Source organism: Artemia sp. Qi Xiang Cuo, chromosome 18, assembly GCF_049724085.1.
Source record: "Artemia sp. Qi Xiang Cuo chromosome 18, ASM4972408v1, whole genome shotgun sequence".
NCBI lineage: Eukaryota > Metazoa > Arthropoda > Branchiopoda > Anostraca > Artemiidae > Artemia > Artemia sp. Qi Xiang Cuo.
In genome coordinates this window covers 34,664,004-34,691,956 of record NC_142811.1, presented here as the reverse complement: position 1 = coordinate 34,691,956, position 27,953 = coordinate 34,664,004, and the positions used below count along the sequence as shown (strand labels likewise).

Sequence of the window (27,953 nt, the reverse complement as noted above, 5' to 3'; positions counted from 1 at the left end):
TAGAATAGCAACGGCAAAAAAAACACTCGGGAAAAAACGCCCGGTAAAACAAACGCTTAGTAAAAAACACCAAGTGTGTCTTTGGCCTAAGAGTGAAAATTTGGTCGATATATCCTTTCCTTTCCTATAACCACACTGTTCTTCTCTTAAAACTTAATCAACAACGTCTCCAAGTCTAAAACGTATCATCATACTAATTAATTAGCGTCCTATAGAAACCGATCTAATGCCTCTGTATTTACCACAGTCACTCTTATCACCTTTTTTATAGAGGGGTTTAATTAAAGTTTTCCTAGGATCGCTAGGTACTTTCCCTTTTTCAAAAATCCATCCTATTCATAACCTTCAATAATTTATCTCCAACTTTACAACCACCATACTAAAAAAAACTCGTTTACTGCACTATCGGCACCTACGGCCTTTTCACTCTTTTTATATCTTTTCCTGTAACTCTACAACGGTTTATCACGTTCTCAAAATGGTCTACCCATTTCTTTTTAACTTTTTGTTTATCGCTTATTGTGGCCCGTTTCTGTCTTTAAGTTGAGCAAGTCCTGATTGACTATTCCGTTTCAATTTATAAACATACAGGCGCAATATTCTATTATTACGCCGTCTGCATCTTCCAGATCTGTAGCAATTTTATTCACGGCCTCCATTTCACACCTATTAATTCATATTTTTATGATTTCTCCACTTTCTATATATTTCTTTTATTTTCATATGATCTATCGCTGAAATAATTCTTGTACAAGCCACTCCTCCTCGCTATTAAACATAAAGCAGATTTATTAATATTCCTAGCTGCGTTTCTAACTTTCTTCCTTAAGATACCATCAAGGACTTCGCAAACTATTTTCTTAAAAATGTGCCATACATCATCTATGTTGTCAAATCTTAAACTCGCCGATTTAGTATTCAACTGTTCCCAGAAAATTTCTCTCAAGCTCTCATCCTGGAGTCTACCAAAGCTCTAGCTTCCCGGAAGGTAGCTACCTTCCCTAAATTTCATTCTGTCTATTTGTTTCTGTAGCTGTAAATAAAATTCATCTGAGTCACTACTATCTCCATCAATCGGTTCTATTGGAGCATAGATTACTATGACTGATACCCTGCACTATTTAATCATGAAATGAGCAGCTAGTATTCTATTATTAATACGTTCCCAACCTAGATAAAACTTAATAGCTTTCTTATTCATCATGGGCGATATTCCCTGCCTATGCATCTCGTCCTTCTTGGCCGAGTAAATAAATACTACATCATCTAGCGTCATCTTTCCTTATCATAGGATATGAGCTTCTGAAACTCCTAATAAGTCCAGTTTGAAGCGTCCGAACTCGTCAGTTCAAATATAAATGAGATACTTGTTTTTTAACGTTGAAACATTCCAAGTTGCAACATTCCTATTCTTTATATCATTAAACTTATTATAGCCTTAAGAAAAGCATTGGCTACAGAAGTGCAGGACAGGGACTAACACATTTTCTCAGGTCTACATAAAGCACTTAAGCCGGCTTAGAACCGGAAAGCAAGAAGTCCCTAGGACCTCCAGTATGAATGGAAGCTTTGTGTAATCCTAAGCCCATCTTGGTCACAACATATTTTTCCGCACTTGGTGATGCTCTTTTATAGCACAGCCAATCTCAAGCCTATTACCTCCTACTCATTATATATTTATACCTACAAATATTATGTCATTATTATATATTCATACCTACAAATTAAATGTCACTATGGGAAGACAACCCATAACTGTCTTCAACTTCCACAACTTCCACATTAATGGAAGACAACTTGTGTCTTCCACATGTGGAAGACAACTTCCTAATTAATTGTGCTAGTACAGGATTCCCTGACGTATGTTTCATGACGCTTTGTTTGACAACGTGCGTGTTTGATACCGCTTGGATACTCCTGATCTACATTGCCTGGCTTTATTCTCTCTTTGAGAATAGCTTAGCAAACTGTTTTTGAAAATTATCTCAGAAGTGTGAAAACGTCTGATGCGACTTTTAGGCCTGATATAAACGATAAATTATCCACCTTAATGAAACTTTTTTTTTACATATTTTTTTGTAACTCCGTATCTTCTTTATGTGCTTCTACTGCTCCACTTGTCAACAGATTATCGATCAAACAATGCATAAAGAGTCTTAGAATACCCAAATTTGATTGATTTTCTTAGAAGAGTCGCATAACACTTTTCTATTGTATATGACATCAGCGTTACAATGAGGTAATGTTCAATAGCATGTACCCCCCCCCCCCCTCCCCGAACAAAAATTCTAGATACGCCCTTGCCCATCCTATTATTGACCTTCTGTTATTGCCATTCTCTAAAAATCGAAAATATTCAGGTCTTCTTTTTGTAATTAATTCAGGCTCAATCTGGTCTGGGGTCTAGAATTATAGGAAAAAGACTGGAAAATAGAAAATAGACTAAGTTTTGTTTTTTAAGCTTACCTTTTCTCCAGGCATGCCTGGTTGTCCTTTTTCTCCTTTGTAAGAAATAGTTGTATTACCACAGGCTTCTAGGACTTCACCAGGTGGTCCAGGTGGACCAGTTTCACCCTTTTGACCAGGGGACCCAATTGAAGCTATTCCCATTTCTCCCTTCATGCCTTTTTCACCTCTGTCACCTTTTGGCCCCTAAAAGAGAACTAACTTTGTATTTTACTATACCAAACTCAAGAGGCTAAATCATTGACTGCTGTATGTTTAGGGTGTACGGATGTCCTTGCTTGTAGACTTTTTACGAGGAAGCTTAACAGAGACTTGCGGCTATTTTCTATGATAATTTGAGCATAAATTGATTTTGTTAAATAAAATAGTAAATCTGACTAAAATCAAAATTTATTGTTTTATAGTCCACCTTTGAGAACAAGGCTGTCATAAACATTGTCCCATAATGTTATATCTAGAATTTTAAGTAAATGAATACAGAGTTAGAGAAAACTTGGAATCGTTCAGATCTTGTTCTTTTAAATGCTTTCCGTGTCTGTTGTGGCGAATTACATACTCGTCATAGCCATAGGGGTACACAGGCCCGATCTTAAGTGGAAACTCAAGGCATTTTTTGCTTCTGGTGGGGGGGGGGGGGGGGGTCAAAATTAGAAAAGTGTAAAATGACACCCACAGGGATTTCCTTTTTGAATTCCCCGAGGAAGGTCATTCTGAGGGTGGAAGCAATCTGAGGGGGTAAGGGTATAAATCCCTGCCTGTATGCAACTATGCTCGTATGAATTGCTTTTTCTCTGAGAGGGAAAGACTGATAAAATAATAATATACCATGATAATAAACGGTATTTAAGGAGTGATTTTTATCAATAGGAAGCGAAACTCTATAAAATTGAAGCTTGATAACAATACGTACATCAACAGAATCCTAATTTTGTGCTGATTTCTAGTATGTAAAACTCTTTGAGCATTTGGGAAGGTTTATCAGACTGGGCATGGAGCATAGAGATCATTTTCTTTATACTTATTTTTTATTTTATTTTTGTTTTGTTTATAATAAGGATGTTTTCATTTATCATTTTTGAAGTGTGTTGTGTATTAACCATGGCCCAGTAGGGCTTTTAATATTAATAAATCATGTCATATCATATCATAATGGTGCCCATCAAAGGCTAATTAGCACAAGAAAAATATTTTAACTTTAGGAAAAGAATGAAAATCTTCCAAAGTTTGGGTGATAGGTGAAAACGATATTTCGTTAGGAGAAGAATGGCCCACGATTGCGTTATATTTTTTTTTATATAATCTGTCTACCTGTTTTCGCCAATTATATTTATTTAGGCTGTTGTTTTAATCTCGATGGCCATATCGAACCAATGGTCGTATAATGTTTGGAAAGTGATAATTCGACTAAGAAGCCCTTTTTAAGCAACAAAAGAAATCATACTACATGGCAATATAGATGTTTGTCATTGTGTGCGGTGTAACCTCGTTGCTGGCCAGAACGGCACCAAATTGCATCGGAGCAGAAAAGGTTATACAGCCAACCAGTTTAAAACTATTGAAAAGTGGTGCCTGTCACTGTCAGAGGTCATAATGGCGCACGAGGATGTATATAGTTCATAAACAGACTTGCAGTCTTGGCAAAATGAATAGTTGTTTCAGACCGTTTTGTAAAATAACACCAACAGTTATATTGAATCGTACATTTACACAACAACTATTTGGGATAGATCAGTGAATGTTTCTGGAGGGGAGGGGATGTTTAAAGCCTCAAAAACTAACTATGTAGGCACCCATTCTCCAACTATTTGTGTGAGGTTGTTAAAGATCAACATGGAGGAGGGGTGATTTCCGCTAGCCTGACTCTATTTTGGAGAAATATAACAGGACTAAGTATTTGTCAAACAGATCGTGGTAACGAACTGTAAGTAAGGAGCGACCCGGCTCAATGGTAACCGAAACTCTAGAAAACGGTATTTTGATACAAATAGATACATCAAAAGAATCAGATTTTAATGCTGATTTCAAATATATAAGTTTCATAGAGTCTCAAACTACCCATCAAAAGTTAGGTGCCTGAGAAAATATGCTGATTTTCGAAAAAAGGGGGAAAGACCCCCTAAAAGTTATAGAACCTTAATGAAAATCACACCATCATATTCCGCGTATCAGAGAACCCTTCTGTAGAGGTTTGAAGCTCCCATCTACAAAAATGTGGAATTTTGCATTTTTTGCCAGAAGAAAGATCACGGGTGCGTGTTTATTTGTTGTTTTTTTTTTCCCAGGGGTGATCGTATCGACCCAGTTGTCCTAGAATATCGTGGGAGGGCTCATGGGAATGGAAATCAAAAGTTCTAGTGCCCTTTTTAAGTGACCAAAAAAATGGAGGGCAACTAGGCCCCCTCCCACGGTCACTTTTTTCCCAAAGTCACCTGATCAAAATTTTGAGATAGCCATTTTGTTCAACATGTTCGAAAATATTATAAGTATGTCTTTTAGGATGACTTAATCCCCTAAGGTTCCCGGGGGGAGGGCTGAAAGTTATGAACTTTACCCAATGTTAACATATAGTATTGGTTATTTGGAAGTATACAGACGTTTTCAGGGGAGATTTTTCCTGGTAGTGGGGGGGGGGATGGGTGGGTCGGGGGTTATGGGGGAGAATTTTTCCATGAAGGAAGTTTTCATGGGGGAAGGGACATTGCTATGAAGGGGACGCCGGACTTCCCAGCATTATTTAAAAAAAGATCATAAATTTAATATAAAAAAACAAGTATTTCAACTGCAACAGCAGCAACATAGAAACTTTAAACGATCAGAAAATATTACATATATGATTGGGTTCACCCCGTAGTCAATGCCTCGCTCTTTAAGCCAAAGATTTTTTAGTACTTTCATAAGAGCTATTTATTCTAAGTAACGGCCTTTGTGATTAAGTGGTCATTTTTAAAGAATTGGAACGAAATTCGAACTTTCGCTTAAAGAGCAAGGTATTGACTAGGGGGCGAACCCCCTAATAAAAGTATTAAAAATATATGAATAAAGAAGTTCGTTACGTAAGTTAATTCGTAAGTTACGTATATTTATTACTAATAAAAAAGTTCGTAAATAAAATTAAACAAGTTTCGAGAAAGCCATTTAACTAAATAAAAGTAATTTAATATGAAAATTTTGTTTTAATTATTCATGTACGGTGAGCCAAGATCAAAACCTGCATTTATTCAAAAACGTTAAAAAATTAAATAAAAAAAACAAGTTTTTTAAACTGAAAGTAAGGAGCGACATTAAAACTTAAAACGAACAGAAATTATTCCGTATATGAAAGGGACTGTCAGTAGAGAGGGGTCAGGAGGTCGTGACCCTACACCATATATTGGCATAGAGTCCCTAGGGAGAACACCTGTAATGTCAGTCCAAACGGGGAACCATATATGGGCATAGAATCCCCAGGGAGAACACGTTTCCGAGAAATGTCTCCGGGCGAAGTTTATTAATATCTTTGGTCTTTGTCCAGGAGAATTGTTTCCGGGCGAAGTTTATTAATGTCTTTGGTGTTCGTCCAGGAGAATTGTTTCCTGGCGAATGTTGTGATCTTAGAGATGAAGAGATTAGCGCGGGAAAGGGTTTCCTAGGAATTTCAAATGTGACAGCGCAGGGATGTCAAAACAAAGGGAACACGCTGAAATTATGTTTAGAGATTATTTGGGCGAAACCGTCTTAGGCATTTTAGGGATTATTTGGGCGAAACCGTTTTAGGCATTTTAGGGAATTATTTGGGCAAAACAGTTTGAGGCATTTTAGAAGATGATTTGAGACACAAAAGGGCCCCATCCCCCCAACTTTTGGCTCCCCCTCGAATATATTTTTCAGAACAAGTTCTTTATGTAATGTCCTTCCTAAACCCATTTTACAAGTTGAAGTACCCATCCTTTTCACCCACAACTTTACTTTACAGCTTTTGGGCCCCAAGTCCTACCCCTATCCCTCAACCCTATCCCTCCACCCTCCCTCAAACCCCTCCACCTCCTCCCTCCCACCAAACCCCCCCCCCCCAAACTTTTTTGAGTTTTTTTTTCTTTTTTTAGTTTTTTTTTTTTTTTAGTTTTTTTTTTTAACTTTTTTTTAAATATCATAGAATGTCTTTAAACACATAAAACACAAAAAATTCATATTTAATATTTTCCAACTTCAAAATGGGAATGCTATAGATATGTGTGTCGCAACTTTTACTATTAGAAAAATAATGATTGTAGTGACCAATTTTTTATATTTTTTTTAACTTTTTTTTTTAAATATTAGAATGTCATGAAACACACTTAAAAAAAAATTGTTTTAATCATACGTAAAACCTAAATTTATGTCATGTTTTCAAAGGAATTACAGAGCAAGTTCTTTTCATAATGTCCTTCCTAAACCAATTTTAAAAGTTGAAGCATCCATCCTTTTCACCCACAACTTTACTTTACAGCTTTTCGGATATCTCAAAACCAAGCAATACTGTTCAAAGGCATTTCAGAGCAAGTTCCTTTCTTAATGTCCCTCCTAAACCCATTTTACAAGTTGAAGTACCCATCCTTTTCACCCACAACTTTACTTTACAGCTTTTTGGATACCTCAACACCAAGCAATACTTTCAGAAGGCATTTCAGAGCATGTTCTGTTCTTAATGCCCCTCCTAAACCCATTTTACAACTTGAAGTAGCCATCCTTTTCACCCAAAACTTTACTTTACAGCTTTTAGGATACCTCAACACCAAGCAATACTTTCAAAAGGCATTTCAGAGTAAGTTCTTTTCTTAATGCCCCACCTAAACCCATTTTACAACTTGAAGTAGCCATCCTTTTCACCCACAACGTTACTTTACAGCTTTTAGGATACCTCAACACCAAGCAATACTTTTTTTACATCAGAATGTCATGAAACACTTAAAACAATAAAAAATTCATATTTAATATTTTTCAACTTCAAAATGGGCACACAAACAAAAACTTACACACACACACACACATACACACACACACACACACACACACACAAAAAAAAACTTACACACACACAAAAACTTACACACACACACACACACAAACTTACACACACACACACTCACACACACAAAAACTTACAAACCCAAAGAAACTTACAAACACACAAAAAATTAAAAAAAAACAAAAAATTAAAAACACACAAAAACTTACACACACACACAAAAATATACACACACACAAAAAAATAAACACATACACAAACTTACACACAAACACAAACAAACACACACAAAAAAAATTACACACACACAAAAATTTAGACACAAACAAAAACTTACACACACACAAAAAACTTACACACACACAAAAAACTTACACACACACAAAAACTTACACACACACAAAAAAACATACACACACACAAAAACTTAAACATACACACAAAAACTTATACACACACACACAAAAAATTACACACACAAAAAAATTTACACACACACAAAAACTTACACACACAAAAACTTACACACACATAAAAACTTACACACACATATAAAAACTTACACGTACACACAAAAACTTACACACACACAAAAACTTACACCCACACACACAAAAACTTACATACACACAAAAAATTACACACACACAAAAAAAATTACACACACACAAAAACTTACACACACACAAAACACACACACACACAAAAACTTACACACACACAAAAACTTGCACACACACACAAAACTTACACACACACACAAAACTTACACACACACACAAACTAACACACACACAAAAACTTACACACACACAAAAACTTACACACACATAAAGCACACACACACACACAAAAACTTACACACACACACAAACACTTACACACACACAAACACACACACACACACAAAAACTTACACACACACAAAAACTTACACACACACACACACACAGAAACTTACACACACACAAAAACTAACACACACACACACACACAGACACTAACAAACACACACAAACTTAAACACACACAAAAACTAACACACACACACACACACAAACTTACACACACACATAGAACCTTACAAACACACAAAAACTTACACACACACACACACACACACACAGAAACTTACACACACATAAAAACTTACACACACACAAAAATTTACACACACACAAAAACTTACACACACACAGAAACTTACACACACACAAAAACTTACACACACACACAAAAACTTACACACACATAAAAACTTACACACACACACAAAAACTTACACACACACAAAAAAACAAACACACACAAACAAAAATGTACACACACACACAAAAAAACTGACACACACACAAAAACTTACACACACACAAAAACTTACACACACACACAAAAACTTACACACACAAAAACTTACAAACACACACAAACTTACACACACACAAAAAAACTTACACACACATAAAAACTTACACACACACAAAGACTACACACACACACAAAGACACACACACACACAAAGACCTACACACACACAAAAACTACACACACACATAAGAACTTACACACACACAAAGACTTACACACACACAAAAACTTACACACACAAAAGAACTTACACACACACAAAGAAACTTACACACACACAAAGGCTTACACACACACAACAGACTTACACACACACAAAAACTTACACACACACAAAAACATACACACACACAAAACACACACACACACAAAAACTTAAACACACACAAAAACTTACACACACACAAAAACTTACACACACACACACAAAGCTTACACACACACACACACACACACACACACAAAGACTTACACACACACACAAAATTACACACACACACAGAGTTACACACACACAAAGACACACACACACACAAAAACTTACACACACACAAAAACTTACACACACACACAAGAAACTTACACACACACAGAAAACTTACACACACACAAAACTAACACACACACAAAAACTTACACACACACAAAAACTTACACACACACACAAAACTTACACACACACACAAAAACTTACACACACACACAAAAACTTAACACACACAAACAAAAACTTACACACACACAAAAACTTACACACACATAAAAACTTACACACACACAAAAAACTTACACACACAAAAACTTACACACACACACACAAACTTACACACAAACAAAAAAACTTACACACTCAAAAAATTACACACACACAAAAACTTACACACACACACACACACACACACAGAAACTTACACACACACAGAAACTTACACACACACACATAGAAACTTACACACGCACACAAAAACTTACACACACACACAAAAACTTAAACACACACACAAAAAAACTTACACACACACAGAAACTTACACACTCACACATAAAAACTTACACACACACACAAAAGCTTACACACACACACAAAAACTTACACACACACAAAGTACTTACACACACACACAGAAACTTACACAGACATAAAAACTTACACACACACAAAAATTTACACACACACAAAAACTTAGACAAACACACAAAAACTTACACACACACAAAAACTTACACACACATAAAAACTTACACACACACACAAAAACTTACACACACACACACAAAATCTTACACACAAACAAAAACTTAAACAAAAAAAAAAAATTACACACACACAAAAACTTACACACACACAATAACTTACACAAACACACACACAGAAAAATACACACACCCAAAAACTTACACACACACACACACACACAGACACAAATACACGCATACACACATACACACACAGAAAAACTTACACACAAAAAATGAATTTCTTTCGTTGAAATACAAGAGTTGGAATATTTCAGTAGTGTATTGTCGTGGTTTACCTTGTCACAGTTACATTCTCTTGATTTTTTCAAAGTTCTTTTTGAATTTTTTGCGTCGAAATGCAAGTGTTGGATTATTTCAGTAGTGTTTTGTTGTGGTTTACCATGTCACAGTTATATTCTCTTGCTTTTTCAAAGTTCATTTTGAATTTCTTTCGTTGAAATGCAAGAGTTGGAATATTTCAGTAGTGTTTTGTCATGGTTTACCATATCACAGTTACATTCTCTTAATTTTTCAAAGTTCATTATGGATTTCATTCGTTGAAATGTGTTTTGTAATGCTTTACCTTGACACAGTTACATTTTCTTGATTTTTCAAAGTTCATTGGGATTTCTTTCGTTGAAATGCAAGAGTTGGAATATTTCAGTAGTGTTTTGTTGTGGTTTAACTTGTCACAGTTAAATTCTCTTGATTTTTCAAAGTTCATTTTGGAATTTATTTCGTTGAAATGCAAGAGTTGGAATATTTCAGTAGTGTTTTGTCGTAGTTTACCTTGTCACACTTACATTCTATTGATTTTTCAAAGTTCATTTTGGATTTCTTTCGTTGAAATTCAAGAGTTGGATTATTTCAGTAGTGTTTTGTCGTGGTTTACCTTGTCACTGTTACATTCACTTGATTTTTCAAAGTTCATTTTGGATTTCTATCGTTGAAATGCAAGAGTTGGAATATTTCAGTAATGTTTTGTTGTGCTTTACCTTGTCACAGTTACATTCTTTTAACTTTTCAAAGTTCATTTTGAATTTCTTTCATTGAAATGTAAGAGTTGGAATATTTCAGTAGTGTTTTGTTGTGCTTTACATTGTCACAGTTACATTATCTTGATTTTTAAAAGTTCATATTGGATTTCTTTCGTTGAAATGCAAGAGTTGGAATATTTCAGTAGTGTCTTGATGTGTTTTACCTTGTCACGGATACATTCTCTTGATTTTTCAAAGTTCATTTGGATTTCTTTCGTTGAAATGCAAGAGTTGGAATATTTCAGTAGTGTTTTGTTGTGGTTTAACTTGTCAGAGTTACATTCTCTAGATTTTTCAAAGTTCATTTTGGAATTTCTTTCGCTGAAATGCAAGAGTTGGAATATTTCAGTAGTGGTTTGTCGTAGTTTACTTTGTCACACTTACATTCTATTGATTTTTCAAAGTTTATTTTGGATTTCTTTCATTGAAATGCAAGAGTTGGATTATTTCAGTAGTGTTTTATCGTGGTTTACCTTGTCACAGTTACATTATCTTGATTTTTCAAAGTTCATTTTGGATTTCTTTCGTTGAAATGCAAGAGTTGGAATATTTCAGTAGTGTTTTGTTGTGCTTTACCTTGTCACAGTTACATTCTTTTGATTTTTCAAAGTTCATTTTGAATTTCTTTCATTGAAATGTAAGAGTTGAAATATTTCAGTAGTGTTTTGTTGTGCTTTACCTTGTCACAGTTACATTCTCTTGATTTTTCAAAGTTCATTTTGCATTTCTTTCATTGAAATGCAAGAGTTGGAATATTTCAGTAGTGTTTTGTTGTGGTTTACCTAGTCACAGTTACATTCTCTTGATTTTTCAAAGTTCATTTTGGATTTCTTTCATTGAAATGCGAGAGTTGGAATATTTCAGTAGTGTTTAGTTGTGCATTACCTTGTCACAGTTACATTCTCTTGATTTTTCAAAGTTCATTTTGGATGTCTTTCTTTGAAATGCAAGAGTTGGAATATTTCAGTAGTGTTTTGTCGTGGTTTACCTTGTCACAGTTACATTATCTTGATTTTTCAAAGTTCATTTTGGATTTTTTTTCTTTGAAATGCAAGAGTTGGAATATTTCAGTAGTGTTTTGTTGTGGTTTACCTTGTCACACTTACATTTTCTTGATTTTTAAATGTTCATTTTGGATTTCTTTCATTGAAATGCAAGAGTTGGAATATTTCAGTAGTGTTTTGTTACGGTTTACCTAGTCACGGTTACATTCTCTTGATTTTTCAAGGTGTAAGACAGGCAAAAAGTTAGGTGTATGGTTAGGTTAGGTTAAGTTAGGCTAGATTAAGTTAGGTTAGGTTAAGTTAGGCTAGGTTAGCCTACGTACGCGCGCGTACGTAGGCTAACCTAGCATAACCTAACTTAATCTAGCCTAACCTAACCATACACCTAACTTTTCGCCTGTCTCTCACCTTGAAAAATTCACCTTGAAATCACCTTGAAAAAAGTTTTTGTGTGTGTTTAAGTTTTTGTGTGTGTAAGTTTTGTGTGTGTGTGTAAGTTTTTGTGTGTGTGTTTTTTTTTGTGTTTGTGTGTATGTAAGTTTTGTGTGTGTGTAAGTTTTTGTGTGTGTGTAAGTTTTTGTGTGTGTGTAAGTTTTTGTGTGTGTGTAAGTTTTTGTGTGTATGTAAGTTCTTTTGTGTGTGTGTAAGTTTTTGTGTGTGTAAGTTTTTGTGTGTGTGTGTATGTGTGTAAGTTTTTATGTGTGTGTAAGTTTTTGTGTGTGTGTAAGTTTTTGTGTGTGTATGTGTATATGTTTTTTGTGTGTGTGTAAGTTTTTGCGTGTGTTCAAGTTTGTTTGTGTGTTTGTAAGTTCTTGTGTGTGTGTAAGTTTTTTTGTGTGTATCAGTTTTTTGTGTGTGTGTAAGTTTTTTTGTGTGTGTGTTATTTTTTATGTGTGTGTTAGTTTTTGTGTGAGTTTAAGTTTTTTTGTGTTTGTTTAATTTTTTTTGTGTGTGTTAGTTTTTGTGTGTGTGTAAGTTTTTGTGTGTGTGTGTATGTTTTTTTGTGTGTGTGTGTAAGTTTTTGTGTGTGTGTGTAAGTTTTTGTGTGTGTGAGACTTTGTGTGTGTGTAAGTTTTTATGTGTGTGTGTAAGTTTGTATGTGTGTGTAAGTTTCTGTGCGTGTGTGTAAGTTTTTGTGTGTGTGTAATTTTGCGTGTGTGTGTATGTTTTTGTGTGTGTGTTAGTGTCTGTGTGTGTGTGTGAGTTTGTGTGTTTTTGTAAGTTTCTGTGTTTGTAATTTTTTTTGTGTGTGTGTTATTTTTTATGTGTGCGTTATTTTTTGTGTGTGTGTAATTTTTTGTGTGTGTGTAAGTTTTTGTGTGTGTGTTAGTTAAGTTTTTTTGTGTAAGTTTTTGTGTGTGTGTTTTCGTTTTTGTGTGTGTGTAAGTTTTTTTTTTTGTTTTTTTGTGTGTGTTTTTGTAAGTTTTTGTTTTTGTTTTTTAGTTTTTTGTTTGTTTTTTAGTTTTTGTGTGTGTGTAATTTTTTTTGTGTGTGTAAGTTTTTGTGTGTGTGTAAGTTTTTTTTTGTGTGTGTAAATTTGTTTTTGTTTGTAATTTTTTTGTTTTTTTTTATTTTTTGTGTGTTTGTTAGTTTTTGTTTTTTGGTTTGTTTTTGTGTGTGTGTATGTTTTTGTGTGTGTGTATGTTATTGTGTGTGTGTATTAATTTTTGTGTGTGTGTAATATTTTGTGTGTTTGTAATTTTTTTTGTGTGTGTGTATTTTTTTGTGTGTGTTTAATATTTTTTTTGTGTGTAATTTTTTATGTGTGTGTAAGTTATTGTGTGTGTGTAAGTTTTTGTGTGTGTGTAAGTTTTTTGTGTGCTTGTAAGTTTTTTTTGTGTGTGTAAGTTTTTATGTTCGTGTAAGTTTTTTTGTGTGTGTAAGTTTTAGTGTGTGTGTAAGCTTTTGTGTGTGTAAGTATTTTTGTGTGTGTGTGTAAGTTTTTTTGTGTGTGTGTAAGTTTTTGTGTGTGTTTATTTTTTTTTGTGGGTGTAATTTTGTATGTGTGTGTGTGTTTTTTTGTGTGTGTGTAGTTTGCTGTGTGTGTGTTATTTTTTGTGTGTGTGTAAGTTTTTGTGTGTGTGTAAGTTTTTATGTGTGTGTAAGTTTCTTTGTGTGTCTGTAATTTTTTGTGTTTGTGTAAGTTTTTGTGTGTGTGTGTAAGTTTTTGTGTGTGTATAGTTTTTATGTGTGTAAATTTTTGTGTGTGTGTAATATTTTATGTTTGTGTAAGTTTCTGTATGTGTTTAAGTTTTTGTGTGTGTTTAAATTTTTTTGTGTGTGTCAGTTTGTGTGTGTGTGTGTGTGTGTGTAAGTTTTTGTTTGTGTGTAATTTTTTGTGTTTGTTTAAGTTTCTGTGTGTGTGTGTGTAAGTTTTTGTGTGTGTGTAAGTTTTTGTGTGTGTGTAAGTTTCTGTGTGTGTGTAAGTTTTTGTGTGTGTGTAAGTTTTTGTGTGTGGGTGTGTGTATTTTTTTGTGTGTGTGTAAGTTTTTGTGTGTGGGTTAGTTTTTATGTGTGTGTAAGTTATTTTGTGTGTGTAAGTTTTTGTGTGTGTGTAAGTTTTTTTTTTGGTTTTAAGTTTTTTTTGTGTGTGTAAGTTTTTATGTTCGTGTAAGTTTTTTTGTGTGTGTAAGTTTTAGTGTTTGTGTAAGCTTTTGTGTGTGTAAGTTTCTGTGTGTGTGTGTAAGTTTTTGTGTGTGTGTGTAAGTTTTTGTGTGTGTGTAAGTTTTTGTGTGTGTGTATTTTTTTGTGTGTGTGTAAGTTTTTGTGTGTGTTTTTAAGTTTTTGTGTGTGTGTTATTTTGTGTGTGTGTGTGTGTAAGCTTTTGTGTGTGTGTGTAAATTTCTGTGTGTGTGTAAGTTTTTGTGTGTGTATGTAAGTTTTTTTGTGTGTGTAAGTTTCTGTGTGTGTGTGTTAGTTTTTGTGTGTGTGTAAGTTTTTGTGTGTGTAAATTTTGTGTGTGTGTGTAAGTTTTTTTGTGTGTGTAAGTTTTGTGTGTTTGTAAGTTTTTGTTTGTGTGTAAGTTTTTGTGTGTGTGTAAGTTTTTTTTTGTGTGTGTGTGTGTGGAAGTTTTTGTGTGTGTGTAAGTTTTTGTGTGTGTGTAAGTTTATGTGTGTGTGTGTTTAAATTTTTGTGTGTGTGTAAGTTTTTATGTGTGTGTAAGTTTCTGTGTGTGTGTAAGTGTTTGTGTGTGTGTAAGTTTTTGTGTGTGGGTGTGTGTAAGTTTTTGTTTGTGTGTGTGTATGTTTCTGTGTGTGTGTGTGTATGTTTTTGTGTGTGTTTAATTTTGTGTGTGTGTGTTAGTTTTTATGTGTGAGTGTTATTTTTTGTGTGTGTGTTAGTTATTTTGTGTGTGTGTGTGTTAGTTTTTTTTTGTGTGTAAGTTTGTGTATGTGTGTTTGTTTTTGTTTGTGTGTGTTATTTTGTGTGTGTGTGTGTAAGTTTGTGTGTGTGTGTAAGTTTGTGTGTGTGTCTAATTTTTTGTGTAAGTTTTTGTGTGTGTGTAAGTTTTTGTTTGTGTGTAAGTTTTTGTGTGTGTGTAATTTTTTGTGTAAGTTTTTATGTGTGTGTAAGTTTTTTGTGTGTAAGTTTTTGTGTGTGTGTGTAAGTTTTTGTGTGTGTGTAAGTTTTTTTTTGTGTGTGTAAGTTTTTGTTTGTGTGTAAGTTTTTGTGTGTGTGTTAGTTTTTGTGTGTGTGTAAGTTTTTGTGTGTGTGTAAGTTTTTGTGTGTGTGTTTAAGTTTTTGTGTGTGTGTTAGTTTTTGTGTGTGTGTGTGTGTGTAAGTTTTTATGTGTATGTAAGTTTCTCTGTGTGTGTATGTTTTTGTGTGTGTGTGTGTAATTTTTTGTGTGTGTGTATAATTTTTTGTGTGTGTATGTGTAAGTTTGTTTGTGTGTGTAAGTTTTTTTGTGTTTATATCTTTGTGTGTAAGTTTTTGTGTGTGTGTTAGTTTTTGTGTGTGTGTTAGTTTTTTTGTGTGTGTTATTTTTTGTGTAAGTTTTTTTGTGTATGTATGTTTTTGTGTGTGTAAGTTTTTGTGTGTGTGTGTAAGTTTTTGTGTGTGTGTAAGTTTCTGTGTGTGTGTGTAAGTTTTTGTGTATGTGTAAGTTTTTGTGTGCGTGTAAGATTTTGTGTGTGTGTGTAAATTTTTTTGTGTGTATAATTTTTTTTGTGTGTGTGAGTTTTTGTATGTGTGTAAGTTATTATGTGTGTGTGTAAGATTTTGTGTGTTTGCAAGTTTTAGTGTGCGTGTGTATGTTTTTTTTGTGTGTGTAAGTATTTTTGTGTGTGTGTAAATTTTTGTGTGTATGTGTGTGTGTGTAAATTTTTGTGTGTGTGTGTGTGTAAGTTTTTGTGTGTGTGTGTAAGTTTGTGTGTTTGTGTAAGTTTTTGTGTGTGTGTGTGTAAGTTTTTGTGTGTGTGTAAGTGTTTTTGTGTGTGTAAGTTTCTTTGTGTGTGTAAGTTTCTGTGTTTGTGTGTAAGTTTTTGTGTTTGTGTAAGTTTTTGTGTGTGTAAGTTTTTATGTGTGTGTAAGTTTTTTTTGTGTGTGTAAGTTTTTGTGTGTGTGTGTAAGTTTTTATGTGTTTGTAATTTTTTTTGTGTTTGTAAGTTTTTGTGTGTGTGTCTTATTTTTTGTGTGTGTTAGTTTGTGTGTGTGTGTAAGTTTTTTTTGTGTGTGTGTAAGTTTTTTTGTGTGTGTGTGTGTAAGTTTTTGTGTGTTTGTGTAAGTTTTTGTGTGTGTGAGTTTTTTTGAGTGTGTGTAAGTTTTTATGTGTGTGTGTAAGTTTTTGTGTGTGTGTGTAAGTTTTTGTGTGTGTTAGTTTTTGTGTGTTTGTAAGTTTTTTTGTGTGTGTAAGTTTTTGTGTGTGTGTAAGTTTTTGTGTGTGTGTAAGTTAAGTTTTTGTGTGTGTGTGTAAGTTTTTGAGTGTGTGTGTAAGTTTTTGCGTGTGTGTAAGTTTTTGTGTGTTTTTTAGTTTTTGTGTGTGTTTTAGTTTTTTTGTATGTGTTTAAGTTTTTTGTGTGTGTGTAAGTTTTTGTGTGTGTGTAAGTTTTTGTGTGTGTGTAAGTTTTTGTGTGTGTGTAAATTTTTGTGTGTGTGTTGACATTTTTGTGTGTGTGTGTGTAAGTTTTTGTTTGTGTTTATGTTTTTGTGTGTGTGTAAGTTTTTGTGTGTGTGAAAGTTTTTGTGTGTGTGTAAGTTTTTGTGTGTGTGTGTAAGTTTTTGTGTGTGTGTAAGTTTTTGTGTGTGTGTGTAAGTTTTGTGTGTGTGTAAGTTTTTGTGTGTGTGTAAGTTTTTGTGTGTGTGTAAGTTTGTGTGTGTGTGTAAGTTTTTGTGTGTGTGTAAGTTTCTGTGTGTGTGTGTAAGTTTTTGTGTGTGTGTAGGTTTTTGTGTGTGTGTAAATTTTTGTGTGTGTGTAAGTTTTTATGTGTGTGTAAGTTTCTGTGTGTGTGTAAGTTTTTGTGTGTGTGTAAGTTTTTTTGTGTGTGTGTGTGTGTAAGTTTTTGTTTGTGTGTAAGTTTTTGTGTGTGTGTGTAAGTTTTTGTGTGTGTGTAAGTTTCTGTGTGTGTGTTTAAGTTTTTGTGTGTGTGTAAGTTTTTGTGTGTTTGTAAGTTTTTTTGTGTGTGTAAGTTTTTTTGTGTGTGTGTAAGTTTTTGTGTGTGTGTAAGTTTTTGTGTGTGTGTGTAAGTTTTTATGTGTGTGTAAGTTTCTGTGTGTGTTAGTTTTTGTGTGTGTATGTGTAAATTTGTGTGTGTGTGTGTGTAATTTTCTTTGTGTGTGTTAGTTTTTGTGTGTGTATGTTTTTTTGTGTGTGTAAGTTTTTGTGTGTGTGTAAGTTTTTGTGTGTGTGTAAGTTTCTGTGTGTGTGTAAGTTTTTGTGTGTGTGTGTAAGTTTTTGTGTGTGTGTAAGTTTGTGTGTGTGTGTGTGTGTGTGTAAGTTTGTGTGTGTGTGTGTCTGTGTGTGTGTGTGTCTCTGTGTGTGTGTGTGTGTGTGTGTTTTTGTGTGTGTGTGTGTTTGTGTGTGTGTATGTGTGTATGTGTGTGTCTATGTGTTTATGTATGTGTGTGTGTGTGTTTGTCTGTGTGTTTCTTTTTTTTTGTTTGTTTTTTTGTTTTTTTTTGTGTTTGTTTGTTTGTGTGTGTCTGTGTGTGTTTGTTTGTGTGTTTGTGTGTGTGTGTGTGTGTGTGTGTGTAAGTTTTTGTGTGTGTGCCCATTTTGAACTTGGAAAATATTAAATGTGAATTTTTTTTGTTTTAAGTGTTTCATGACATTCTGATGTAAAAAAAAAGTATTGCTTGGTGTTGAGGTATACTAAAAGCTGTAAAGTAAAGTTTTGGGTGAAAAGGATGGCTACTTCAAGTTGTAAAATGGGTTTAGGAGTGGCATTAAGAAAAGAACTTGCTCTGAAATGCTTTTTGAAAGTATTGCTTGGTGTTGAGGTATCCTAAAAGCTGTAAAGTAAAGTTGTGGGTGAAAAGGATGGCTACTTCAAGTTGTAAAATGGGTGTAGGAGGGGCATTAAGAAAAGAACTTGCTCTGAAATGCCATTTGAAAGTATTGCTTGGTGTTGAGGTATCCAAAAAGAAGTAAAGTAAAATTGTGGGTGAAAAGGATGGGTACTTCAACTTGTAAAATGGGTTTAGGCGGGACATTAAGAAAGGAACTTGCTCTGAAATGCCTTTGAAAAGTATTCCTTGGTGTTGAGATATCCAAAAAGCTGTAAAGTAAAGTTGTGGGTGAAAAGGATGGATGCTTCAACTTGTAAAATTGGTTTAGGAGGGACATTATGAAAAGAACTTGCTCTGAAATGCCTTTTAAAACATTACATAAAGTTAGGTTGTACGTAGGCTTAAAACACTTGTGTTTTAAGTGTGTTTAATGACATTCTAAGATTTAAAAAAAAAAGTTAAAAAAAAAATAAAAAATTGGTCACTACAAATATTCTTTTTCTAACAGTAAAAGTTGCGACACACATATCTATATCATTCCCATTTTGAATTTGGAAAATATTAAATATGAATTTTTTTTTTTTTAAGTGTTTCAAGACATTCTATGAGATGTAAAAAAAATTAAAAAAAAAAAAAAAAACTCAAAAAAGAAAAAAAAACTCAAAAAAGTTTGGGGGAGGGGGGTATGGTGGGAGGGAGGAGGTGGAGGGGTTTGAGGGAGAGTGGAGGGATAGGGGTAGGACTTGGGGCCCAAAAGCTATAAAGTAAAGTTGTGGGTGAAAAAGATGGGTACTTCAACTTGTAAAATGAGTTTAGGAAGGACATTACATAAAGAACTTGTTCTGAAAAATATATTCGAGGGGGAGCCAAAAATTGGGGAGATGGGGCCCTTTTGTGTCTCAAATCATCTTCTAAAATGCTTCAAACTGTTTCGCCCAAATAATTCCCTAAAATGCCTAAAACAGTTTCGACCAAATAATCCCTAAAATTCCTAAAACGGTTTCGCCCAAATAATCTCTAAACGTAATTTAAGCGTGTTCCTTTTGTTTTGACATTCCTGCGCTGTCACATTTGAAATTCCTAAGAAACCCTTTCCCGCGGTAATCTCTTCATCTCTAAGATCAAAACATTCGCCCGGAAACAATTCTCCTGGACGATCACCAAAGACATTAATAAACTTCACCCGGAAACAATTCTCCTGGACAAACACCAAAGATATTAATAAACTTCGCCCGGAGACATTTCTCGGAAACGTGTTCTCCCTGGGGATTCCATGCCCATATATGGTGCCCCGTCGGACTGACAGAGAGGTGTTCTCCCTAGGGACTCTATGCCCATATATGGTGTAGGGTCACGACCTCCTGACCCCTCTCTATGACTGTCCCCTCCTCAACGCCTCGCTCTTTACGCTAAAGTTGTACTCTGTCTCACAACTTCATTTTTTAAAAAAATAAAAAAAACTTTAGCGTAAAGAGCGAGGCGTTGAGGAGGGGACAGTCCCTTTCATATACGGAATAATTTCTGTTGGTTTTAAGTTTTAATGTCGCTCCTTACTTTTAGTTTAAAAAACTTGTTTTTTTTATTTAATATCTTTAAGAGTCTGGCGTTACACATAAGATTCTGTGATCTTTGAATTCCTGTTGACTGTGGAGTTTAACTTTGAAAAAAAATGCGCAGTATTGGCTTAGAGGCTGTTCCTCTTGTTCATTAGACTTTGGCTAGATGACTACCAAGATTTGGGACAGATTCTAAGCTAATATGTTTTTTCTCTTTTTTTAAGACGAAGAAGATATCGCACTGAAACCTAATTTAGCCTTATTGTTCTGGATACCCGGCTGACTGACCGTATTTTGAATAATAGGCTATACGAAAAATGTGGTTCAATACTGCTCTCTAGGGCTATAATGAAAGAAAGGTTGAGGTGGCTAGGGCACGTTGTGCGGATGAAGGATGACAGATTGCCAAAAATTTTCCTTTTCAGCCAACCATCTAGGGCTAAACGGAAAGCTGGTCGTCCTCGTCTGGGGTTAGAGGACGTCATAAAGAAAGATTTAAAGGAAATGGGAACTTCGTGGGCGGGTGTAAAAAGGGAGGCTTTAAATAAATTGAGATGGAGAAGGAGCGTGCGTAGCTGTGTTTACCTCAGGCGACTTGGTGCTGCGGTGAGTTGTTAGTAGCAGTAGTAGTATATTATTGAAAGTTCCTTTCACCTTTACAAATTCATGAGATGTACAGGTATTATGGAGGTGGGGAGGGGGAAGCAGCTAGAAACTTCAAAACACATTTCTCAGGCCTAGTGCACTCTGCAGACATATTCATGATATTTTCATTCGCATAGCTAATCAACTTTCAGAGTTATCGTAAAGCCGCCCTTCTCCTTACTTACCGGACATTATTTTACAACTTTTAAGAAGATTGAACCAAGTTTTTTAAGCTTTGATTGATCATTTCAACCAAATTATTCGTATATTCTCAATTAAGAAAATCAATACATCTTTCGAAAAGGAATATTATCAATTAGGTAAAGTACAGAGGACTTTTTTGTACTTTTGCATTAGATGGTGCTAATTAAACGAGGTTCTAATGCCCTCTAGAAGTTTATTTACTAAAAATCATTATCATTTGTCTGTTGTTTTCTTTTCTGATTTTGTTCTTGGCCACGTCTCAATGTACGTCGCTAGTTTGTGGAAAATATATACCTGTTAATATTGCATGAAAATGCAGTAACATTACTTTATTGACGCAAATAGCGACGAAGACCACACTGCCTTTCCATCATAAACAAATAAGTAGAATAACAGGGAAATTTTTTTATACAAGACAGTGGAACGCAACTTTAAATGAATATTTCGACCCTATATCCAAGGGCCGTCCTCAGCAAAACAGACGGAGAGAATAAAAACACTAAAAAAGAAACTTACATTAAAATTCAATCCTTAAAACTGTTTAAAAGAATGTTTTAAAACAGCCCTAATATCATTACTTCAAGGATGTTCAGTCCTGGTTGAACTTCCTTGAAGTAATGATATTAGGGCTGTTTTAAAATATTTTTTTAAATAGTTTTAATGATTGAATTTTAATGTAAGTTTCTTTTATAGTGTTTTTATTCTCATCGTCTGTTTTGCTGAGGACGGCCCTTGGATATAGGGTCGAAATATTCATTTAAAGTTGCGTTCCACTGTCTTGTATACAAATTTCCCTGTTGTTCTACTTATTTGTTTACTTTATTGACAGTTTTATTGCAAATAAATAATTCGTAAATTGACACTCAGGTTTTGCATTAATAGAATGTTTGTGCTAAAAATGTCAGCCCATTGTGCTATTAAATAAAAAAAAAAATTTTTACTGAAAGTAAAGAGCGACATTAAAACTTAAAATGAACAGAAATTATTCCGTACATGAAAGGGGCTGTCCACTCCTAAACGCCTCACTCTTTACTCTAAAGTTTGACTCTGTCTCACAAATTTATTTTTTAAAACAATAAAACTTTAGCGTAAAGAGCGAGGCGCTGAAGAGGGGACAGCCCCTTCCATATACGGAATAATTTTTGTTCGTTTTAAGCTTTAATGACGCTTCTTACTTTCAGTTAAAAAAAAACTTGTTTTTTTTTATTTAATTTCTGAACGTTTTTAAATTAATGCAAGTTTTTATTTTGGCTCACCTTACATAAATAATTAAACCAAATTTGCATAGTAATTTTTATTTTTTTTTTGGCTAGATGGCTTTCTCAAAATTTTGATCTGACGATTTTGAGAAAAAAATGGGTGGAAGAGCGGGCCTTGGTGCCCTCCAATTTTTTTGGTTACTTAAAAAGGGCACTAGAATTTTTAATTTTATTTACGAACGTTTTATTAGTAATAAATAGTAGAGGAGGGGGTCCGACTCGTGACAGAACCACGTGGTTTATGGTTTTCTCAGTGAGAATGAAAAAACAGGAATTTTGTCACATTTATGGATGTCAACAGCAATTCATGTCTGTTTAATGGTTTTTGTCAGTGAGAATTTGAAAAACAGGAACTTTGTCACATGAAAAAACATGAATTTTCTCACATTTATGGTTGTTTTCATGGATGGTTATGTGTGTTGTTCAATTTATTTGATGTTTTTCTCGGATGTCAACATCAAATTATGGATGTTTTATGGTTTTTGTCAGTGAGAATTTGAAAAACAGGGTGACAGGACCACGTGGTGTATGGTTTTCTCACTGAGAATTTGAAAAAAAGGAATTTTCTCACTTGGAAAAAAAGTACATGTCTCACTTGGAAAACCAAACCCCACGTGGTCCTGTCACGAGTAGCGCCTGAGAACTTGATTTACATAATCGCTAGGGGAAATTATTGATTCACGAAGGGGAGAATTAAGAAACATTAAGGCTTCTTTAATCTTAGGTCTGAGGGATAAACGTTCTTTAGGTCAGAGAGAAAAATTAATATTCTATTTTTAAATAGGGCTTCATTGATCTTTAGTGTCAGGAATTATAATTGACATCACTTGTTATCTTGGAATTATGCGGGAGTCTAAAGAGATAGAAATTCTATTTTTAAATACGGCTTCACGGACCTTTAAGTCGGAGAGATAAATTGATATTCTAACGAAACCCTAATAGTTTAGCTAGGAAAATTTATGAGATGAAGAGATTAACGTAGGAAAGGGTTTCCTATAAATTTGAAATGCGTTAGCGCAGAGATGCCAAACATAATGAACACGATGAAATTACTTTTAGGTATTATTTGGGTTAAACCTTTTTATAAATTTTATTGGATTATTTCGGAGAAACAGTTAGAGACATTTTGAAAGAAGATTTTAGGAAAGGTTTTAGAAGAGAATTTGAGGGTGAAACTCTGTGGCCGTTATAATACACAAGTTCCATTTGAACAGTGTTGTGAGGTCCTCTACCCCAACCCCAAAGGGTTCCGATCCCCCACCACAACCCCGAAGGAAGCCCCCGGTACTCATAGGTCCCACAAGCTCCCATAGAGCCCCAACCCTCCACACACCCACCTCAGACCCGCAAAGGCCCTCCTCTGGTCCTCAAAGAGCCTCCCGGACCACCCAACGGCCCCCCCGACCTGCAAGGCCCTCCCCCCCTGCCGCCAAGTCCCCCGGGCGCCCCAAGAGCCCCCCGCGCCCCCCAAGGCCCCCCCATACCGCCAAAGGCCCTCCCCCGGCCCCCCAAAGGCCCATCGAGCTCCCAAAGGACCAACGGGGTCCCAAAGACCCTCCACCGGTCCCCAAATGTCCCCCAGGCCCCCAACTGTCCCCCCGGACCCCCAAAGGCCCTACCTGTGCTCCAAAGGCCCTCACTGTGCCCCAAAGGCCCTCCCCCGGCCCCATAGGTCCCCCGGACCAGAGAAGCGCTTCCGGGATGCGCCGTGGGCCAGGAAAGCGCCGCAGGATGTGCCGCAGGGATGCGCCGCGGGTCAGGAAAGCGCCGCAGGATGTGCCGCAGGGATGCGCCGCGGGTCAGGAAAGCACCGCAGAATGCGCCGCTAGGAGGATCCTCAAGAAAGTACCGCAGGATGTGCCGCAGGTATGCGCTGCAAAAAAAAAGTAAACTAAACAGTAAAAATTTCGATCACAGAAGGGCACCCTCCCCCCCGGGCCCCCCACACACCCTCCCGGGCCCCCCCCCAAAGAGTCCCCCCTACATTTTTTTTAATACTTTTTATGGCTTTATTATATCTTTTCAGAAAAAGTTCCAGAACCTATTTTCCAGATCCACTTTTCAGAACAACTTCAGAGCAAGTTACTTTCTTAATGTCCCTCCTAAACCCATTTTCTAACTTGAAGTACTTATATTTTTCACACGAAACTATACTTTACACCTTTTTGGATACCTCAGCACCAAGAAATATTTTTCAAAAGTCATTTCAGAGCAAGTTACTTTCTTAATGTCCCTCCTAAACCCATTTTGCAACTTGAAGCACTTATCTTTTTCGATCACAACAATACTTTACAGCCTTTTGGTTACCTCAACACAAAGAAATACATTTCAAAGACCATTTCAGAGCAAGTTTCTTTCTTAATTTCACTCCTAAACCCATTTTCCAACTTGAAGTACTTATCTTTTTCACTCTCAACTATACTCTACAGCTTTTTGGATACCTCCACATCATGAAATTCTTTTCAAAGACCATTTCAGAGCAAGTTACTTTCTTAATGTTACTCATAAACCCATTTTGCAACTTGAAGCACTTATCTTTTTCACCCACAACTATACTATACAGCTTTTTGGATTCCTCAACACCAAGAAATACTTTTCAAAGACCATTTCAGAGCAAGTTACTTTCTTAATGTCACTCCTAAACCCATTTTCCAACTTGAAGTACTTATCTTTTTCACCGAAACTATACTTTACAGCTTTTTGGTTACCTCAACACCAAGAAATACTTTTCAAAGACCATTTCAGAGCAAGTTACTTTCTTAATGTCACTCCTAAACCCATTTTGCAACTTGAAGTACTTATCTTTTTCATCACAACTATACCTTACAGCTTTTTGGATACCGCAACACTAAGAAATACTTTTCAAAGACCATTTCAGAGCAAGGTACTTTCTTAATGTCACTCCTAAACCAAGTTTCCAACTTGAAGTACTTATCTTTTTCACTCACAACTATACTTTACAGCTTTTTGGATTCCTCAACGCCAAGAAATACTTTTAAAAGAACATTTCAGAGCAAGTTACTTTCTTAATGTCCCTCATAAACCCATTTTGCAACTTGAAGTACTTATCTTTTTCATCACAACTATACGTTACAGCTTTTTGGATACCTCAACACCAAGAAATACTTTTCAAAGACCATTTCAGAGCAAGTTACTTTCTTAATGTCACTCCTAAACCAATTTTCCAACTTGAAGTACTTATCTTTTTCACTCACAACTATACTTTACAGCTTTTTGGATACCTCAACGCCAAGAAATACTTTTCAAAGACCATTTCAGAGCAAGTTACTTTCTTAATCTCACTTCTAAACCCATTTTACAACTTGAAGTACTTACTATTTTCACCCTCAACTATACTTTACAGCATTTTGGATACCTCAACACCCAGAAATACTTTTAAAATACAATATCAGAGAAATTTACATTATTAATTTCCATCCTAAACCCATTTTCTAACTTGAAGTACTTATCTTTTTCACCCGAAACTATACTTTACATATTTTTGGATACCTCAAAAACAAGAAATACTTTTCAAAAGTCATTTCAGAGCAAGTTACATTCTTAATGTCCCTCATTAACCCATTTTGCAACTTGAAGTACTTATCTTTTTCGATCACAACAATACTTTACAGCTTTTTGGTTACCTCAAAACCAAGAAATACATTTCAAAGACCATTTCAGAGCAAGTTACTTTCTTAATGTCCCTCATAAACCCATTTTCCAACTTGAAGTACTTATCTTTTTCACCCTCAACTATACTTTACAGCTTTTTGGATACCTCAACATCAAGAAATTCTTTTCAAAGACCATTTCAGAGCAAGTTACTTTCTTAATGTCACTCCTAAATCCATTTTGCAACTTGGAGCACTTATCATTTTTACTCACAACTATACTTTACAGCTTTTGGGATACCTCAACACCAAGAAATACTTTTCAAAGACCATTTCAGAGCAAGTTACTTTCTTAATGTCCATCCTAAGCCCATTTTGCAACTTGAAGTACTTATCTTTTTCACCCACTTTCTCAATGAAAAAGAAATTTGTTTTTAATCAATTCTATTTTTTCCAAATAATATAAAAATTTTCCACTTCGGTTCAGATTTTTCTCAAGGGGATGAAAAAATTTAAAATAATGTTCCAAATTTTCTCAACAAAGTGAAGAAAAGTTTTTGATCTCTTCTGAATTTTACCAAAGAACACGCTCCAATTCTAATTTCTCCAGAGAAAACAAAAATCTTCCAATTCAGTTCTTTATTTCACAAAGACATAAAGAAACTTAAAGTTCAATTCTAATTTTTCGGTGGAAGATAGAAAAAGTAATACCAAACTTGTAAATATTTTCATGGAAGATGAAAAGTTCTTGTCCAATTTAAAATTTTCTCAAAGAAGTGAAGAAAAGTTCAAGTTCTCTTCTGAAATTTACCAAAGAACACAATTCAATTCTAATTTCTCCAGAGAAAACAAAAATCTTCCACTTAAGTTCTTAATTTCACAAAGACATAAAGAAATTTAAAGTTCAATTCTAAATTTTTCGGTGGAAGATGGAAAAAGTAATACCATACTTGTGAATATTTTCCCGTAAGATAAAAAGTTCTAGTTTAATTTACAATGTCCTCAACGAAGTGAAGAAAAGTTCAAGTTCTCTACTGAATTTTACTAAAGAATACAATACACTTCTAATTTCACCAGAGAAAATAAAAATCTTCCACATAAGTTCTTTATTTCACAATGAAATAAAGAAATTTAAAGTTCAATTCTAAATTTTTCGGCGGAAGATAGAAAAAGTTATACCATACTTGTGAATATTTTCATGAAAGATAAAAAGTTCTAGTTCAATTTACAATTTCCTCAACGAAGTGAAGAAAAGATCAAGTTCTCTTCTGAATTTTACTAAAGAACACAATTCAATTCTAATTTCACCAGATAAAATAAAAATCTTCCACTTAAGTTCTTTATTTCACAATGACATAAAGAAATTTAAAGTTCATTTCTAAATTTTTAGGTGGAAGATAGAAAAAGTAATACCATACTTGTGAATATTTTCATGGAAGATGAAAAGTTCTAGTTCAATTTAAAATTTTCTCAACGAAGTGAAGAAAAGTTTTTGATCTCTTCTGAATTTTACCAAAGAACACGCTCCAATTCTAATTTCTCCAGAGAAAACAAAAATCTTCCAATTCAGTTCTTTATTTCACAAAGACACAAAGAAATTTAAAGTTCAATTCTAATTTTTCGGTGGAAGATAGAAAAATTAATACCAAACTTGTAAATATTTTCATGGAAGATGAAAAGTTCTTGTCCAATTTAAAATTTTCTCAACGAAGTGAAGAAAAGTTCAAGTTCTCTTCTGAACTTTACCAAAGAACACACTTCAATGCTAATTTCTCCAGAGAAAACAAAAATCTTCCACTTAATTTCTTAATTTCACAAAGACATAAAGAAATTTAAAGTTAAATTCTAAATTTTTCGGTGGAAGATTTAAAAAGTAATACCATACTTGTGAATATTTTCCCGGAAGATAAAAAATTCTAGTTCAATTTACAATTTCCTCAACGAAGTGAAGAAAAGTTCAAGTTCTCTACTGAATTTTACTAAGGAATACGATTAAATTCTAATTTCTCCAGATAAAACAAAAATATTCCACTTAAGTTCTTTATTTCACGGAGACATAAACAATTTTAGAGTTCAATTCTAAATTTTTCGGCGGAAGATGGAAAAATTAATACTAGACTTGTGAATATTTTC

At 34.5% G+C, this 27,953-nt stretch overlaps 1 protein-coding gene across 1 annotated transcript in view; it reads right to left on the bottom strand.

The window, feature by feature from the left end:
• The window catches only part of Col4a1 (Collagen type IV alpha 1), a 241,450-nt gene that overhangs the window by 102,393 nt on the left and 111,104 nt on the right, over positions 1 to 27,953 (bottom strand). The window contains exon 7 of the mRNA XM_089104421.1: positions 2,467 to 2,652. Within this exon, the coding sequence (XP_088960547.1) occupies positions 2,467 to 2,652 (186 nt within the window). The remainder of the gene's footprint in view (positions 1 to 2,466; positions 2,653 to 27,953) is intronic.